Source organism: Clinocottus analis, unplaced genomic scaffold, assembly GCF_023055335.1.
Source record: "Clinocottus analis isolate CAN_PGR_092001 unplaced genomic scaffold, fCliAna1.0.p SCAF_8, whole genome shotgun sequence".
In the NCBI taxonomy this organism is placed as follows: Eukaryota; Metazoa; Chordata; class Actinopteri; order Perciformes; family Cottidae; genus Clinocottus; species Clinocottus analis.
In genome coordinates this window covers 8,848,341-8,867,319 of record NW_027176240.1, presented here as the reverse complement: position 1 = coordinate 8,867,319, position 18,979 = coordinate 8,848,341, and the positions used below count along the sequence as shown (strand labels likewise).

The 18,979-nt window shown below is 37.3% G+C and overlaps 2 protein-coding genes across 2 annotated transcripts; both read right to left on the bottom strand.

Moving 5' to 3' along the window:
• Positions 1-561: 561 nt before the first annotated feature.
• vdac2 (voltage-dependent anion channel 2) lies at positions 562-5,749 on the bottom strand. The gene is made up of 9 exons (XM_068568144.1): positions 5,609-5,749; positions 4,228-4,299; positions 4,081-4,130; positions 3,650-3,802; positions 3,464-3,516; positions 2,462-2,689; positions 1,972-2,122; positions 1,813-1,870; positions 562-1,561 (listed from the first exon to the last, which is right to left on the bottom strand). The coding sequence occupies exons 2-9, from the start codon at positions 4,292-4,294 to the stop codon at positions 1,470-1,472; spliced, it is 852 nt and encodes a 283-aa protein (XP_068424245.1). The 5' UTR covers positions 4,295-4,299; positions 5,609-5,749; the 3' UTR covers positions 562-1,469.
• A 6,178-nt stretch (positions 5,750-11,927) lies between these two features.
• LOC137779790 (polymeric immunoglobulin receptor-like) lies at positions 11,928-15,310 on the bottom strand. Its single transcript, XM_068567981.1, has 6 exons — positions 15,265-15,310; positions 14,734-15,054; positions 14,285-14,578; positions 14,054-14,150; positions 13,766-13,863; positions 11,928-12,013 (listed from the first exon to the last, which is right to left on the bottom strand). The coding sequence occupies exons 1-6, from the start codon at positions 15,308-15,310 to the stop codon at positions 11,928-11,930; spliced, it is 942 nt and encodes a 313-aa protein (XP_068424082.1).
• Positions 15,311-18,979: the final 3,669 nt, after the last annotated feature.

The window sequence follows — 18,979 nt, the reverse complement described above, 5'->3', positions numbered from 1 at the left end:
TATACATCCACGTACTTTGTGACGAGTGTGTTAAATATGACTTAACACTCCCTTAACAAAACGCACAGGCTGGACCTTAGTTTCAAGGAGAGTTCCTGAATGTACTTTACACAAAACACAGAACTTCAACCATATTTAAAAATTTGACAGAGCCCGTTCAATTTGACAGCTTTTGCCAATTTGAACTAAATATTAGGATTGTTCAACTAAATACAGACGTTGACTATAGATCCTCCTGAAAGGACGGGACCGTCTGATTATACAGGATGACTAGCCTTTTTAAGCAATAGCTGCATTATCTAAACATGCCTCTTCATTTTCCTTTTGGTCGAGTGAGTAATGTCAAAACAAAAACTTGAAATCAAGTGTACAACAATGTGAAACTTCGCAGCTGCTTATACTTACAATACACATGTCGGATACGCTGGTAAAGGGAATTGAGTCCTGCCTAATAGCATATACCACAACCTCTCTCATCCCACTGTGATACAGGTCTCTGAAAAGTGAACATTAACCCAACATGTCATGAGTCCTTAGTAATGTCACATAAAAGAAAATGCATTTGTGGAGTTCAAAGACTTTATTGAAAATGTATAGATACACATAAGGACCTCCAAGACTTCCTGCGGGTTTCGTCACTGCCCAGTACAGGAAAGCACTTTCCAAGAGTGCACCTTTGAGTTACACCTCTTCCGGACAACGATAGTTTGGCATTACTGTGAACATTAATGTACCCCTAGCTGTCTGTAGGTACAGAATGGAAAAGAAAAAGAAAAAACTAATTCTGCTTGTTCGGCCAAGTGTACAGGTTTCTTTCAAACTTACAGACCTGACATTTAAGCAACCCAAAAACTGCCCAGTTTAAGGGAAGGTCACATGTGCAGCTTTAACAGACCACCACAAACCCTGATGGCCGACACAAAACATTAGAGCTTCAGTTTGTCTTTGTATGCATGATCAGGAAGGGTGCAGCAGTATTTAAATAGCAGGAAACGACTATAGTGTACTTAACAAGGTTTGTAAAATAAAACTGAAGACGACAAAGGAATATCAGATGGTCATGATTGTAAAATCAGAAAGAAGGTATGACAACGCTCACCGCACAAAACTGTCAACTGATGTCGACTGTCTGGGAATTATCACAGAGCCACACAGTAGATGACAGGCAAAGGGATTGTATCGGACTTCATCATTATGGCAATGCTGGACAGAAAAAAATGACATGATTTATAAATAATATGCCACCAACTGTCTCCTGAATAGATGAAACTACAAAGAAAAAAAGCCACCAAGGTAAAATATACCAATGACAGAAGCACCAACTTGAAGGGGTACTTAACAAGTTAGAGTTTGTTGTCGTAGCCTTTGAACCAATCTCTCCTTGATATCCTTTTGCTGGTTAGAGTTGGACATACATTTAAGGCCAGATTCTTCTGATATTCCCGAGTCCCTTGCAGTATGTCGAAAGCTTAGGCTTCCAGTTCCAAGCCCAGACCCAGCTTGTGGCCTCCTGCGTTGATGTTCTTGCCATCGACCAGACCAGACAGGGTGAGTTTCACACCTGCACAGGACAGAAAACCAACATTAGTATTCACAAGAAAAGTTCTCCATTCTAAGAATGAGGGCTGACAGGAAAACGCGGGCTGTCAAGAGTCGCTATAAATGACATTTCGAGCGCAAGATATTCAAAGTGATTTTGCTCAAAACTGAAGTGCTGTGTGAGAGGACTCAAATTAGAGGTATTCTTCATCGATAAACATTTTTTGTAAACATTTTCCAGCCGTCTATGAACCCTGTAGGAAACAACCTTACCTGGTCTAAGAGTCTGGGTGTAACCAACACCAACAAGGCTATTATTATTCACTTTAGCCTATGGAGAGAGAAAACAAACCAACATAAGAGTCAGCGGGTGACAATGTAAATATTTTGCCTCATCCAGCCCATTCAAAAAGCCTCTGCTGAACCACTTACGCTGACAGAGGCATCCTTATCCAGCTGGAATTTGGCTGCAATTCCGAAGCGTGTGCTGTTGCTGCCAGCGGTCCAGGCCAGGTTGACTCCCGTCTCCAGTTTGTCGCTCACCTTCTGGTAGATGGAGCCTCCAAACTCAGCACCGTCATTGCTTTAAAGATCAAAAGCATACGAGAGATTTGATAATAGCAAAGTCGTTTTGAGATGAAATATAACTGCAGACTGCACCCACTAGCCAAAACTAATTTTATTTTTGGAATATAGAAATACAGGCACTTCGGCACTGGTTGTCTTTGAATCTGTTATCATCAAGTATATAATAATGAATGCAGTTTTCTTCTTTTCTCCCGCCATCGACCAATCAATTGTTGAAACGTAGGTAAATTTTCAGTTAATCACTTAATTTAGAATTCTGTAATCAAGGATCATCTTGAATCGACAGTTTACAGATGATACAATTCCAGCCTTCATGTAAATACACTATACTTACACATTGGTGTGCAACTGGAAGTCTCCAGTCTTGTAGCCAATAGCAAAGTTGTTCTGGGTCATCTTGGATTTGGCTGTGTCGAAGCTCATCTGGTAACCGGCGAGCCATCCTTCGTAGCCAATGACAGCAGCTCCGTGGATGGTGGGACCAGCGAAGTCAAAGTCGACGTCGCAGCCCATGTTAACAAACTCGCGTTTGTAAGCGGTCTTAACTTTGCCACTTTTCTTGCTGTTGATGAAAAACACAACTTGAATTTAAATCAAGTGATTATGATACAAAGAATATACCTGTCATCACCTGCTTGCAATTCAGTAAGTGTAAAACAAGAGTCTAAAGATGGATGTTCTTGTTGAGTTGACTACTATGAACAGAAAGAAAAAAGAAAAGCAGCTGCAGAGGGCTAGAAGATGTAGACAATATGGTCTGTCGTTATTTCACAACAGTATGAACCACACTAAAATACAGCAATATTAAAACAATCTTGCTGCAGTTAATAACCGATCTTGTGACTGCAGCCATGTGGTAAATCACACCATGGTAAAACTACAAGACAGCCGACCAAAATGTATGATATGCCAGAAATCCTGATCGTTCAAGAGCAAGATCGTTGATTGTTTAGACAATCAGTCTTGTGACTGATTTAATAAAAAATGTTTTTTAGCTTTTTAGGAAATATATGTTGAATCTGATTTTGACATTTGCCTTGTCCTAATTTGATATGTTTGAAGAAGCAATATACAATAGTGGTGCTTCAAAAAATATTGTAGCACCCTTGGGTCTGTCCTCAATTGACACAAACACACAAGGCTTGAAGAGCAGCTGGGCAGACGGGTTAAACATTGCGTAGGCGCAAAAAGCCAGTCACAGTAATGTGATACAATAGACGAGTGCCATATTTGGAATGGGGTCACATGGACGACAACTACACTTGTCAGAAGCATGTACGGCGCAGATCAGGTTGCCGAAATGACTCCTGTTGAGAAGCAAAATCCATCATCTTACCCAGTGTTTGGCGAGAAGGTTGTATCGAAAGTCACCTTTAGTCCCTTAGCAATCTGTGAGAAATAATACAAAAAACATTTGACATTAAAATAAATGGATGTTGTTCTGCTACGCTTCGTGGGTAGACACCCTTTGACTTCGATTGTTAAATAACAGGTGCATAAAATGTTTGAATATTTTCCGGACCTGATCTTCAACAGTGATTTCTGTTCCCAAGGTGTTGTCGGTGTTCCACTTCTCAGTGAAGGTCAGACCGTATTCTGACCTCTTGTATTTAGTTTCCAGGCTGCCCGCAACTTTGCTGGTATCAGTGTTGGAGGAACCTGATGTTTTGAATTCCTGCAAGCAACAATTTGAGACATTCATAAGCAACACATTGGGTAAAAAAAAACCTATTAATGAAAATAAATGAATTGATCAACCATTACATACTTTGGCACCTTTATGGATGACAATGCTAATAACGTCTTCTTTAAAACAGAGCAATGAAGTGTAATAACTTTAAAATAGCAAAATTTATTTAATTCTATGCAAATGTCCTGTGCCATTAAATCACTTTGGTTACTATGAAGTATATTCTAGTTTTCTATTCTCAACCCAAAAAGAAATAAGCTTACCACTCCACTGTCTGACTTTGTCTTGACATCCAGCTTCACCAAGCCAAATCCTGATAAAAACAATTGTTTGTTCAATTAATTTCAAAGCTTATCTATGACTGTACATTTTCACATCAGGGCTACTTGGTCAGATGTAAGAAACCATACCATAGCCTTTGTTGAAGATATCCTTGGCAGACTTGCCCAGGTCAGCATAGCAGGGAGGCACGGCCATTGTATCTGTAGACAAAAGCAACATATTGTTCAAAGTATTCTTTTAACATTAAGTACAGGTGTACCCACCATCTTTTGTACACCAAAACTACAAAAAGGCAATTGTAAATAGTCTATAACCTCACAATTTATTAAGCATTTTACATTCATGTGCATTAAGGAGTGACCTAATGCTTTGACAGCTACAAATGCAAATTGTGTAAACTAAGCTGTAGAAAGCTGCCAGGAAAATGAAATAAACGGCATACATATGTGGCATTAAGGGCAGGCATTGCCATCTAATGAATGTAACACTCATGCCCACATATATGCATTGAAAAGTTACAGTATATAAATGTTGGTTTTAAAGTTTTCAGGCTATACAGGGTACTTACACTTAGGGTTTTACACAATAACATGGTCCGGTATAGACGATGCAATTTTTCTAAAAACTGAAGTTAACAAGCCTGATTGACATGAAGATGTAAAGCGCTATCATATCCACCCTTCCTGGGGTTGCTACACTCGTTGAGTGGAAAATTAGCTTTGAATTAGTGTGCATTCATAACCAACATCTTACTGCCATGCTGTTAACAAGATGAGTCTTCCTTTACGCACAGGATGGCAGCATATACTGTACGGGTCTGGATGTCATTAAAAGTTAAGTGTAAGTTGCTCAGTTGAGCGTGTCAGCGCTGACATGTAACGTTAGCTATACTTTCACTATCACAATGTTGGTTACGCTTCACATTCCATGCGTCTGGCACAGTGACAGCGGCACAGTGCTACAGGTACTCACAGCAGTGCGAGTGTTTGACAGCCGATGGACAAGGTTACTGAGGGAGAGAGGAGCCATTTTGCCGCACTGGAAAGCCCAGTTCAGGCCTGGCTCTCATCAAACTAACGCTACTCCTGCACGTTCATCGGGCAGAGGCAGCGAGGCGTGTCAAAGCACGTGTCGGTGCCAATTAGTGGGATAGGGTAATTAACTGAGTTATCTGCCAGCGAGCGATAACTCCCTGCTGCTAACTAGGCCCCCGGGAGTTAAATAAATGATTGCTTAGGTTTAAGAAGTACGTTGTCAACACGTTATCAGATAAAATAGCTATGCAGAACACCAACCAATGTATCCACAGCATGAGACATTAGTAGAAAGTCAAACTGAGACGCAACACGCTGCTTTAACTTATCATGTGTCAGACGCAGCATGCCGAGTCCAGCTAGCTTAGCTAACCTGCTAGCCTGCAGAGTGCCGGTGTGCATAAAGCTTGAACACTGCTTCTTGTTTGTTATGAAGTTGAGTAACTGTGTCAGGCGGAATATTTAGCTCTCTTACCGGTAGAGGATGGGGCGAGTGGTTTAGTAAAGTGACTTTAACAGAAATGTTCCTCACACCGAACGGCCAAAGCAGGCGTCACCGGTAGAAGGGCGAGCTGAAGGAGACTGCACTGCAATGATATCCAGACCTATTGCAGCCCGGCTCAGGACCCGTGGCGGCGGCCAACGAAGTGCCTGCCTAGAAATGGTTTCACGTCACGGCATGGTGGCGTCAAAGCGGGGATATGTGTTTGATTTAGTATGAACTGTAAACTGTAAATAAGAAGGTGTGTGACATTCCTGGAGGCTGCAGAGGCTGGACTCTTGGCTTTTCGTAAATTAGAACTGATGGATAATTATTGTCATGAACCTTTACATTTATTCTCATTATTTTTGAGAGACAGTAATACAAAAAAATACATTATTATTATATTAAAGTATTTGCAGCAAAACAACTACTTATTGTTTGCATTTCTTCAACACTTCACTAACACTTTGTTGACTGTTATGCTGTGAATTCCTACAAAAAGAACAAAAACAGTTTACAGAATACTGGGTATAAAGTCCAGTAAATACAACATAAGAAAAAAATATTGAGTACTCCTTGTGGATTATGTTAATTTATTTAGAAACATGACAGAATAGCAACAACTGAATGACAACTGATTAAAAAAGTATCCTTACATATCTATGTTTAATTATAAAAATATCAACTGTTTATAAAATAATATATAACAATACAAAATAATAGTTACTGCATAACAAAACAATAACAGAGGCAACATCTTACAACACTCAGAATCCAGTAATTGAGATTATAGGACAGACAGACATTTAGTTATATTTGTTGGTGGTGGTGCTGAGCCAACGTGCTGTATAGAACATGCTCATCTTCTCTTTCAACCTATCGACCAGCAAAAATGACAATCAGGTACATTCAATTAGAACTAAATGTTTAAAACAGTATTGAATTAACATATTTGAAATTACTGCAATACAGGAAGCAAAGCAAAACATTTATATATTTACTCTTTTGACAGTCTTTTTCTTTGTGGTAACCAAAGAGCTGTACATCACGTCCACATCACCTTCGGGGTATGACTTCTGGGAAGGGACATAATGAAACAGATGGATTTTAATGGATTTCAAACTGTTTTATTTAGCTGCCCTTGGTAAAATAAGAAGTTATTGTAAGTGTCCTTGTGTGACTAAATTGAACTTGTATTGTTCAATACAAATTATGATTTTTGTGTGTTTGGGTTACCTGGGTTGATATTTTTCTCATGTACCCAACATTGCAGTAAATGACCTCCTCTTCTACCTTTGTTGAAGGAGCAAATCAAATGTGAACTACAGAAAACCTAAACAGTTGATTTAGAGTTTTTTTTAAGTCCAGCTATGTTAACATATTTAGCATTTCATACAGTTACTGTATTATTTTGATACAAATCCACAAGCACAATGTAACTACTGACGATATATTTTATTCAATACAAAGAAATATAGAAGCTTACACTCTTCTGCAGAGACTTTGTGAATACACATTCATTAATGTTTATGGGCAAAATGATCTACATATCTTACCTTTGTTGTGGCTGATGATTCTGCTTTGGTCCGTTCTTAAAGTTAAACAATGAAAACACCTGTTACTGATTCAATGAGCAACGACAAACTTGTGGAAAAAAGGGATTTAATTAACGTCTGAGCATTCCAAACATATTTGAATTGGATTGATAGAACTTTAGACGTTGACTTACTGTTCTTTTTCAACATAAACCAGATGAACAAAACCACCAATACAATGGAGATCAGCAAACTCAGACTGATGCTGAGGCTCTTTAGGTCAATTGACGCACTGCAGCATACATTTAGAGCACACAGTAAAAATAGTTCAGATAAATAGCATGTTATTGTATGCAACAATGTACAATGTATTAATCATATAGCTTTTAATACAATATAATTAATTGTTTTGTTCTTAGTTATAGAAATTTCTTTCTTTCTTTTTATTTGACCATAACTTCTCTAAACATGTATTTAAATGCAAAGACTAACCTGGCAGACCTGGATAAGGTGGTTAAATGTTGTGTTGTTGCAAGTGTGGCTATAATTCGAAACAAGGCAGTAATTAGGATACAACTAAAATGTTTGCAAATGGTTCTACTTGACAAAGATTTATAATTTATAGTCACTTATGGTACTTACTGGTGGTATGTCTCTTAGTAACAGTTACATGCACAGGCATCTGTAATTCTCCTTTAGCGCAGTGATACCAGCCGCTGCTCTCTGTCCTCAGTCCACTCATAGTCACTATGGACACATCCTTCCTCCAATTGATGGTCACGCTTGTTCCATCTATTGATCCTGATGACATCACACAGGATCTGCCCAGCTTGCACCACTTCATTCCTCTACGCCGGCGACCGTGACAATTGATAGTTATTGTCTCTCCATAAAATCCTGAAATCTCCTGACGATTCACATAAAGACTGGGTGTACCTTAAGAAAGAAAAAAATATTAATTACTGGTTGATATAGGGCCCTGTGATGAACTGGCGACCTGTCCAGGGTGTACCCTGCCTTCGCCCCTTGACAGCTGGGATCGGCTCCAGCGCCCCGCGACCCTAATGAGGATAAGCGGTTAAGATAATGGATGGATGGATGGATGGTTGATATAGGTGATGCTTCCAAGATATGTGTTACATATATAGGAGTTAAATCTGATGGATAAATGATTCCTTCAGGTATCACTACTTTCGACTGATAAGGTATTTCTATGAAATGTCACAAAAAAATAAAAGCCCTACTGAGTGTTTTTCCACCAAATTGTTAAAATGTCACAAAGGATTCTAAATGTGAATGAAAGTGCTTCAAGGACTCTTACCTCCGATGACTGACAGAGAAAAATAATCTCTGACATCTGATCGGTCAATAAGCTCCACAGCACACCAGTAATAACCAGTGTCTTCATCCACCAGATCATGACCCTGCTTATGTTGTTTCCTCCAAAGTGTTACAATTTCACAAAGGATTGGAAATGTGCTGAAATGTGCTTTAAGGACTCTTACCTCTGGTGACTGACAGGTGAAAATACTCTTTGACGTCTGACCCATCCTTCTCCACAGCACACCAGTAATAACCAGTGTCTTTATCCATCAGGTTATTTACAGTCACTGTGAAGACTCTTTGGATTTTATCATCAGAGATGGAAAACTTTGTTGATGTATGTTGGGTTTCAGTTTGAACTTCCGTTGAGCAAGACGACCAATAAAATCCTTTACACAAGTATTTCACATGGTTTACATATTGTGAGCGATAGCGACATGGGATAGAGATTGAATCTCCAGCCTTCACCGACACTTTGCTGACTGTAGTTATGCTGTAAAGTCCTGAAACATGAAGAAATGCATTTCATCATTTCCTTCCAGTGATCTTTGTGTTTTAGCTATTCATACAAACTGTTTTGTATTTTAAATTATGTGTGCCGAATTGATCAAATAAAATGTATAGCAAGGATTAACTTCCAGCCCAAATGTATCATCGGCTGACATGAGAAACACACCAAACAGAAAATAGACTGAACCATTCTAGAATGACCCGTTACTGACCTGTGAGTCCAGTGAGGATGAGAAGAAAATTAAGATAAACAGCCATGTTAGTGAGGGAGCAGATAAAACAACATCAACCAAATTACCGTCAGACTTCTGTACAGCACTCTTCCTCTTACATCTTACTCAATATGCAACAGCTGCTATTACAACCGTGCCTCTTCCGTAGCAAGGCAGTTGCATCACATAAGTTGGCTGATGAAGTAGATATTGCATGTAGTCACATGATATTTAGTTATTGTTAATATTAGTAAGCATTGCACACAATAAGTAATTCATCTATCATTTGGTGGGTGGATATTCTCCATAATATCTGGCAACCTCTTTTTTGAAACAGAGGCACTGGGGTGGATTGTCGAGTGGAGAGGGACACGGGGTAAAACAACTTCGTAAGGGTGGTGTGCAGACATGTGGTTTACAAAGAAAGCTACTTCCTCTCACTCAACATGTCCTGCAAATAAATTTCCCCACACCACATCCCCATTTTTCAATCTGGTTTGCGCTCAGTCTGCAATATGTTGATTTGGAACAATGGTGACGGAGAACACTTCAGAATCACTAAGTTTATGGGACTTAGAATGGATTAATTTTAAACATTTTTCAAAGCAGACATTTTGACCGAAGAAGCATAGGTCTTAATATAAACATTAACAACAGTACTATTTGATTCAAGTGCCCAGTTAGCTATGACAGTGTGAGCTAACAAACTCAATACTACAACCTGAAAACGGAAGCGACTAAATGGAAAACACCAGCAGCACAAAAAAACAGATCGTTTAAAAGTTAAAAATTCTTTAAATGTGTGCAAGTTCAATCATGATAGTGAGAAACAAACTAAAGGTGGCAGTACAGGCCTATTTGAACACTTCCAGGTTTTTACCGTTGGGTTGTACAAGGCTTTGATGGCTAGTTACAGCCCTATGTTTTTGTCATATCATTGCAAAAAAGATCATCTTTTACGTTAATTTGTCTTTTAGATTAGTAAACCAGTTTTAGGTTATTAAATGCCTAGAATAACCACATACATGTGTTTATTGCATCAAGGCTTTTTTGACTTTTTAGTTTAATTTCGATAAAATAAAACAAAAACTAAAAATTTCACTAAATTAAAATGATGACCTTTGTGTTATAAAAATATGATTTGCTTAATTTGTTGTTGTTTTTTTGACCTTGCAAATCTATATTTTGTGTTATGACCTGTCATGTTGTGTTTGTATTAAAGTTATATGGCTGTTATATTACTATAGTCAATAATCTTACAATGGAACAATAAATAAAACAAATGTATTTAAGAGATCTGTGCTAATAGCCCTCAGTAATAGTCAGGTAACACAACAACCTTTTATTTATTTATATGATTCTCTTGAGGTTAATTTTTACCATTTTTTAAATTGAAATTGAGGGGTGTACTGACAAAGAAAAGGCCCACACCAAAAATATTAAAACATACAACAATATTTTCATGGAGAAAGCCTAACAAAGTAACCAAGAGATGAGAAACAAATTGGATGATAGATAATTGTTTTTAGTGTATTTTACAGCTGATTTAAGATATGGGTCAAACCCACCCGTTGACACAAGAGATGGTAACAGAAAGCAAACACAAGAGGAAGGTTAAATGGCTGGCTGTAAGTTTACAAGTTGATACAACAATGAATACAAGCGGAACATTTTGAAATGATGTAAAGTACGCTATGACCATGTGTCTGTGTCACGGTGGAGGTGAGGGGAGGTTCTAAAAGTGTAAGCTATACCGTGAGAACAATATAATAGCAGAAGTTCATTCTGGAGGTTTATAATAGAACAACTCATCCTGAAGTAATACAAACAGGAACACATCAAATTACAAAAGAGAACAGATCGCCACCAGATATGTCTGCAGCAAAAGTATAGATAAAGGAAAGGTCATAATTAAGAAGGACTTTATTTTTACGAGTTATTGTACAGTAAGGGAGCTTGACACATTGAAATTTGACACATGGATAAGTAAAATATCTTTATCAATATGAATTTGAGATGTTTGAACACATGGAAACCCTGTACTATGTGTCAGAATAACGTACTTGAGCTTTTGGGCTACTAGATAATACAACAGTAAGACCCAAGACAAACAAACAGGGAAAAGCTTCTTTGAAATGTATGCTGAACAGGATAAAGTAGTCAAAGATGTAATAAACAGAAACATGGGTGCTCAGAAGCACTAGTGGTAAGCCACTGTGCTGTATGTGACATTCTCATCATTCGCTTCAACCTGTTGGAAAAAAAAGAAGTAAAAGAACAATATGATTTTTCTCAGTCTGGAAAAGAAAGTGAGACCAACAACAAAATGCACAAAAAAAGGAGGAAAAAAAACTGAACTGTATATGACAGTCCATGTGAGTTTCGATGTTCTTAATATTTACCCTTTGGACACTTTTCTGCCTCGTGGTAACCACAGAACTATACGTCACGTCCGCATCTCTCTCAGCATTTGACCTCTGGGTAAGAGACGTGACACATATGAAAGATGTTTTTTATGAATTGTTTGATTCAGTTTCAATTGGGAATGGTATAATAAGATATTATTTTAAGTGTACTAATACATCTTTAAGTATTTATGCATTTTGCGACACAAGTCATGGCCTTGATGGATCATAGAGATGTTAAGTGGGTTCTAATAGCAATTGTTAGCTGCTTTCCTTTATTAACACAAAATGTGGAATATAAAATAATTGTATGCTATGGTCTAGGTCACGGTTCACTACTAGAGGCGGACCGCAGACCGCGGACCGCGGTCCGGATCCGGACCCAGACGCCCTTGTATCCGGACCCTTGACCTATAACCGATTGATAGTTAAGAATTATTAAAAGTTGATATAGGGCTAATATTTTACCAGCTTTTCCAGCCTCGTTTAACGTTTAACGGACCAGGAAACACACCGATCAATCACGTGCATTTAATCACATCACGTGATGCTACTCTGACCATCAAATACGCGAATGTGGGTCAGCGTCGCGGCTTGAGTGAGAGAAGTTACTCCACATGGCGTTTTCCAAAAAGAGAAACGTGGACATATATATTTAGTTAATGCATGGTCACTAATGCATAGGATCTGTCAACTTTTCAATTTCTTTTTTTTCAATTTTTTTTCCCCTTTACTCTTTCTCTCTTTTTCCACTCTTGTTTATTTTTTTTATCCATGTTTTTTTTTTTTTAAATACATCTAATGCATTGAGTTTAACAAAAAAAAAGGATTTAAAAAAACAAACCTAAATGAAACTAAGATAAATATACAGATACATTTGCAGGATCCACATAGTGGTTTGACTGTGTTTAACTGGTGAAAAATTAGCGAATCGTCAATAAAAAAGGATTTAAAATTAAGAAGCTATGAACTTGTTCTTTGGTCTTTGTTCTTTGTTCTCAGGACATACAGGGCAAAGTCAATTAAGTTCATTTTGTAAAATTAGTACTTTATTTAAAGATCTTTTTTTTCCCAAAACCTTTCAGGAAGGTATTTTTTCTATTCATCCCTTATTGTAATTAAAATAAGAGAAGAATATTTCTTTTTCATTAAACTATTTCTAATTCATCCAGTTAAATTTTAAAACTTATAATACATATTGTTGAGATTTTATTTCATTTTTTCTTTATTTGATTAGACAGTTGTTGACTTCATACAGATGTTAAAAGAACTGCTGGCTACTTCAATACACATGGGACTAAATCATAGCCCAAGTTGGACATTATTGTGAACTACCGTACCTTTGCATGACGACATTTTCTCAAACTGGACCTTGTTAAACATTAGTTGAAGACTCCTGGTATAGATTCTCAGAAAAAAAGTACATTTTCTTTATCATCTCTGCAGTTTTTGATTACCTGGTTTGAAGTTGTCCTTTTCTGCTGAACAGTACTGTATATTACTTCAGGCTGTGTTGTGGGAGCAAACCAAAAGAAATTGTCCTTTACATGTTCACCAATGCCCTTTCAAATTAGTTTCACACAGTTTTAAGAACAAACAATCATAGCTCAGACAATTATCATGCTTGCTCAAATATTAACATAAAAAAAAATCATAATAAGAGGAATTACCATAATTGGGACACTGCTTAGTTAAGTCTGTCTAATTATGTGATCTCTAATTTTCCTCATTGACATTTAAGTTACACATCTGCAATGGTGCAGTGTTGTTCTGTTGAACCTCTGCAAAGTGATAGGATATTCGCTGAAATTGTTTGCACTAAAATGATCACCCTACCACTGTGTTGTAAACCGAAACCAATGACCAGTCTCAAACTACTGCCAGTATCCTGTGGCTCCTGATAGCCTTCATTGGAAAAAAGTCGGGAAATAAAAAAGTGACCCATACCTCTGCCATGAGTGATGATTCTGATTTGGTCTTCTCTAAATTTGAAACAATAAATACTCTGATTACACACTCAATGCAAATATATAAGGTGAAGAATATATATATATATATATATATATATATATATATATATATATATATATATATATATATATATATATATATATATATACATATATGAGAATGAATTCGATTAATAAGAATTCAGCAATTTACCGTGTCTTTTCAACATGAACCAGATGAACAAGGTCACCATGACAATGAAGATCAACACGCTCAAAGGGATGAGGATATTCTTGAGGTCAACTAAAACCCTGCAACATAAATATATAAAAGCACAAAATGCAAAGCAATTAAACATAATTAATTAACCGTATTACACACAACTCTAAACCATCTTATTGTTTTAGTTGTATGACCAGTCTTATTTTTCAAGAATACATACAAATACTGTTGTATTTCACAGTTGTCAAAATACTACATGTCAATTCAAAGCCGTCTGACCTTCGCTGTTCCCCCTGAACTGTGGTCGGTGTTCTTTCTGGAACAACAGAGGTGAGTTTCACAGGCTCAGGAGTGGGTGATAAGGTGCTGCGTGTTGCTACGACCCAAAACAAGAAAATGATAAGATATATTGACAATATTATTTCCTTGAATCTCTTCTATGTTAAATTAAACGAAATAACTTACAAATGACTTTAAAACATGTTTTACTTTTATACTTGTCACACTTACTTGTGGTAGGTGGCTCAGTAACAGTTACATGCACAGGCATGTGTAAGTCTCCTTTAACACACTGATACCAGCCGCTGCTCTCCGTCTTCAGTCCACTCATAGTCACAGTGAAGACATTGCGGACACTTGCATTGATTGTAACTCTTGTTCCATCTATTGAACCAGAAGATCTAGTCGTCACACAGGAGCCACCCAGCCTGCACCAGCTCATTTCACCAGAGTTACGAAAGTGGCAATTGATGGTTATTTTATCTCCTTTAAATCCTGTTTTCTTCTGATGATCCGTGTAGAGACCTTTAGGGAAATCAATAGAACATTGTGGGTAGCCTCATAATAATCAGTTTTAAATTAAAGACAACAATGAGACCCTGCTTATGTTGTTTCCTCCAAAGTGTTACAATTTCACAAAGGATTGGAAATGTGCTGAAATGTGCTTTAAGGACTCTTACCTCTGGTGACTGACAGGTGAAAATACTCTTTGACGTCTGACCCATCCTTCTCCACAGCACACCAGTAATAACCAGTGTCTTTATCCATCAGGTTATTTACAGTCACAGTGAAGACTTTTTGGATTTTGTCATCAGAGATTGAAAACTTTGTTGATCGACCTTGTGGTCTAGTTTGAACTTTGATTGAGCAAGACGACCAATAAAATCCTTTACACAAGTATTTCACATGGTTTACATATTGTGAGCCATAGAGACATGGGATAGAGATTGAATCTCCAGCTTTCACTGACACTTTCCTGACTGTAGTTATGCTGTGAATTCCTGCAACAAGAACAGATACAACATTTTATGTATAGAAAAAAAAATTGTCTTATACCTAATTGTCTCTTTAATTAAGGGACAATTCTGTGAGCTACTCTTCTGTGTGAGTTGAAGCATTACAGAGTGTATTTAATTCCATCATTCCATCATAATCTGACAACCAGCTCAAGCATGACTTAACATACAAATACAATGACCTTTGTGACTGACCTGTGAGTCCGGTGAGGATGAGAAGAACTCTGAGAGGAACATCCATGTCGGTGAGAGAGCAGAGCCAAACAGAAAATATCTTGGGCTGATGCGCTGACGGACTAATTCTAATCTTACAAAAATGCCACTTCCTGATCTTTCGAAACATGTAATTGCAACTGTTAAAATATCTTCCTTTTTTAAAGATCTGTAGTGACGTGGTTTACATGAATGAAGAAAATAACAAGTAAAAAAACAACAACAATAAAACACTTGAGCTAAAAATTACAGAAATTATGCTTTTATTTTCAATTTTTTCGTATTTGGATAATATTAAAGAGTGAGACTTTTGTCACTTTTGTTTATTTTCATTTCCGTTTCTTAGTATTGCACAATATTACTTCACACCACAAAGTTATTCCACTAACTTGAAATCTAGATTTACTGGAAATTATTCATACAATTAGATAATCAGATATTGTAGAAGTGTGTAGAGAGTCGTATAGAAGCGGGTATGCGGAGGAGGTTTGGGCATGACAATGAATAAAAAGGACGGTTCACCTGCACATCAGGATTTCTGCAAAGAGACATTGCTGCTGAGGTTTTCTGATGTGTTTGATTTTGGCAATTTGAGCACGACAAGCTGAGTGCCATCTAGTTCCATTATAGACATCTCTACGGAGGATATCACCAACACTTAGCAACTCACACCAAAACTATCTAGATAAATGAATAGCAGTACAGGTAAGTGGAACATGTGTTTTTTGTTTTATTTTTGTACCTTACATTGCTATTATACAGATTTCTGTGTTGATACTCTTAATGATGTACACGTCAGAACTTTATCAAAGTTGCCGTGCTTGCAGGATTAATGTCTTCCCATCTTTTCTGATAATTGGCCCTTATTCTGTTTTAATGTGTAGTATGCTGTAGATCACACTTCCAGCTTCTGGTTCAGTCTAAGGAGAGAAAACAAGCACAGAGAAGAGAATGCTAACTGTTTATTGACTAATCATAACCACAATACTAATTGATTTGCGTTATCAAAATGTATTTCAATGAATAACATACCATTTGTCGGACGCTGTCCTTTATTGCAAAGGTACTGTACGTCACACTCTCTTCGGGTGTATTTTTCCGCTGGATGACATAAATGTAGGCATATATCTTTTCAGGTGCATGCTCTCTTTTATATTGTGTGACACTAATTAAGAAGTTCCTGTCTGGTTTACCGGCGGCTGCGCTGCTGCGTCTTGAGTATGAACCACGGTGGCGTAGTGCTCATCAGGATCACTCCCAATTTGTGAGCCCTGTAAGGCATAAAATTGAAATTTGACAATAAGCCCATCGCATAATATGTTATGTTAGAATTATTTGCTTTCCTGTCTGACAGCACATTGTGTGGTTCATTTGGATTCAACTGGACGAGTCACTTTGGATGTCAGAGGTTTGTTGTTTTAGCAACATGGAGTGCCATTAATCTCTTCCAAACCCTGTTTAAATGAAAGTAAACCTAAATAGATTGATATGATCTGGAGATTTTGCTTATGTGTAGAGTATACATAGAGAGATTATGGTATTTCCACCATGGCTTCAAAAGTTCACAGTTGTTTTTCACATAGGGGTTTTGGTTATCCTACTTTACACAGTGCACGACAGTGCTGCAGAGTATGCAAAACTTCCATTGATGACAGAATTGGGCAGCTCACAGCTTTTATAGTACAGTGTTGCAGTTGCTTTGAGTAACTCAATATGTACTAAACAATGAAAAACAATGTTGGCACTATGTTTCACCTCTCAAGCCATATTGATCCAAAGCAAACAAAGAAAAAATATTTAAATGTTTGATCAGAATGTAAGGTTGCTGCTGAGTCAAAAGTATTGTTCTCGTTGTAAAAATACTTTGTTGTTTCAATTTTATCAAAGTTTAAAATATCAAGACACATTTTTTGCCAGGTTTTCCATTGTTGATGTTTTGAGCTGAAAAGGTGATAGTTATTAAATGTTCATAGATCCATTTGGTTTAAATAGTGCAGTGTATTATCATATGCCATGCTTATGTAAATCTAGTCATTTATAGTCAACTCACACTGCTGTTTGGCAATACACTCTATACATTGTAAATGACTATTCTAGGTGGAAACGTCTGGTTTTTAATAAAATATCTACATAGGCGTATAGAGGCCATAACCAGCAAATATCACTCCAGTGTTCTAATGGTACATTGTGTTTGCTAATCGTCTGAGAAGACTAATGGATGATTAGAAAACCTTTGACAAACCTTATGCAATTATGTTAGCACAGCTGAAAACAGTTCTGCTGGTGAGAGAAGCTATAAAACTGGCCTTCCTTTAAACTAGTTGAGTATCTGGAACATCACATTTGTCAGTAGATTATACTGTCAAATGGCCATAAAAAGAGAACTTTCATGTGAAACTCGCTGATCTAATTTTGTTTTTAGAACAAGAATAGAACTTGCGAAGAAACTGAAAATGTGTCCTGATGACCCCACACTTTTGAACGATAGTGTATGTACATTTGAACCTACAGTAGAATATTAAATTTACATGGTAAAGAGGAAATATGACATTGTAGAAGATGACCAAACGCAGCATGTATTAGCTTACTAATCATAGGAAAGGCATGGCTGTATCTTACCTCAGTGATGTTAGACCCATCAGGCTTGGACTTATCTAATAACAAAAAAGAACAATTAAAATAACTGATATTTTATTCCTGAATTGGTTTTAGCAGAGATCACAACAGACTTACTACATCTCATCATCATTCTCCATCCAAAAAAGACAGCGGGACCAACCAACAGCAGTATAACGAGGGCGGTGGTGATAATTGTCACCTTCGTGGAACTAGAAGATAAATCTAGATCAGATTTACATTTAACTAATTAAACAGGTTAATATTTTCTGAAATTAGCGCATGCAAACATTCTTTGATCATAGGTTTATTTCTTTATCTATACATGCAAACACATTGCATCTGTGGTACATAGAGTTTGTAAACACTGAGGAAAATACTTTAAAATTAAAAAAAAAAAATGACTACCACACTCAGGTGCGTTTATGTGTTGAAGAAATGGTTCAGCAACAATGGAGTAAAATGTACAGACCTACTGTGTTCCTGCAGGCTCTCTTCGCCTGTTCCATTTATGGTGGGGTTTGTGGGATGAGCTGTATATGGCTCTGCACTGGTAGGCAGAGAGGAATGCTGGGTTGCGGCTGGAGACGGTTCTGTAAAGTCAGAGTCAATTTATTTTTAAATTGTTTTAGCCTTTGACAGTTGTTACGTCTGTCGTGTCCACTTACTGCCTTCATATTTTAAAAGAAGTCGCTAATTTACGATATTATAAAATGGATAATATCTTACTTGCTGTATTGGTGGTGGTTGTAGTTGAAGTGATTGAGGGTAACTCACGAACAGTTACATTCACTGGCATCTGAAAGTCTCCATTGTCACATGAATACCAGCCGCTGCTCTCTGTTCTCAGTTCACTCACAGTCACAATGAAAACATTTGGGACACTTGAGTTGATGGTCACTGTTGTACTATCAATCAATCTAGTCACACATGAGCCGCCCAGCCTGCACCACTTTGCTACTTCTAGATCGTCACCGTAGCATCTGATAGCCACGCTTTCTCCAACAAATGCTATGATTTCCTGTTGGTCCACATATAGACTTGGCATACCTTGAAAAAAGAGCAATACAAAATGAGGCAC

Excerpts from the sequence above, each read along its gene's own strand:
- vdac2 (XM_068568144.1), bottom strand. The coding sequence starts at position 4,294 with ATGGCCGTGCCTCCCTGCTATGCTGACCTGGGCAAGTCTGCCAAGGAT. Across the intron at positions 2,690-3,463 it reads ACCTTCTCGCCAAACACTGG|CAAGAAAAGTGGCAAAGTTA; the intron begins GTAAGATGATGG and ends TTTCATCAACAG. Across the intron at positions 1,562-1,812 it reads CACCCAGACTCTTAGACCAG|GTGTGAAACTCACCCTGTCT; the intron begins GTAAGGTTGTTT and ends TGTCCTGTGCAG.
- LOC137779790 (XM_068567981.1), bottom strand. The coding sequence starts at position 15,310 with ATGGATGTTCCTCTCAGAGTTCTTCTCATCCTCACCGGACTCACAG. Across the intron at positions 14,151-14,284 it reads TACTGAGCCACCTACCACAA|CAACACGCAGCACCTTATCA; the intron begins GTAAGTGTGACA and ends TTTGGGTCGTAG. Across the intron at positions 13,864-14,053 it reads GTTCAGGGGGAACAGCGAAG|GGTTTTAGTTGACCTCAAGA; the intron begins GTCAGACGGCTT and ends TTTATGTTGCAG.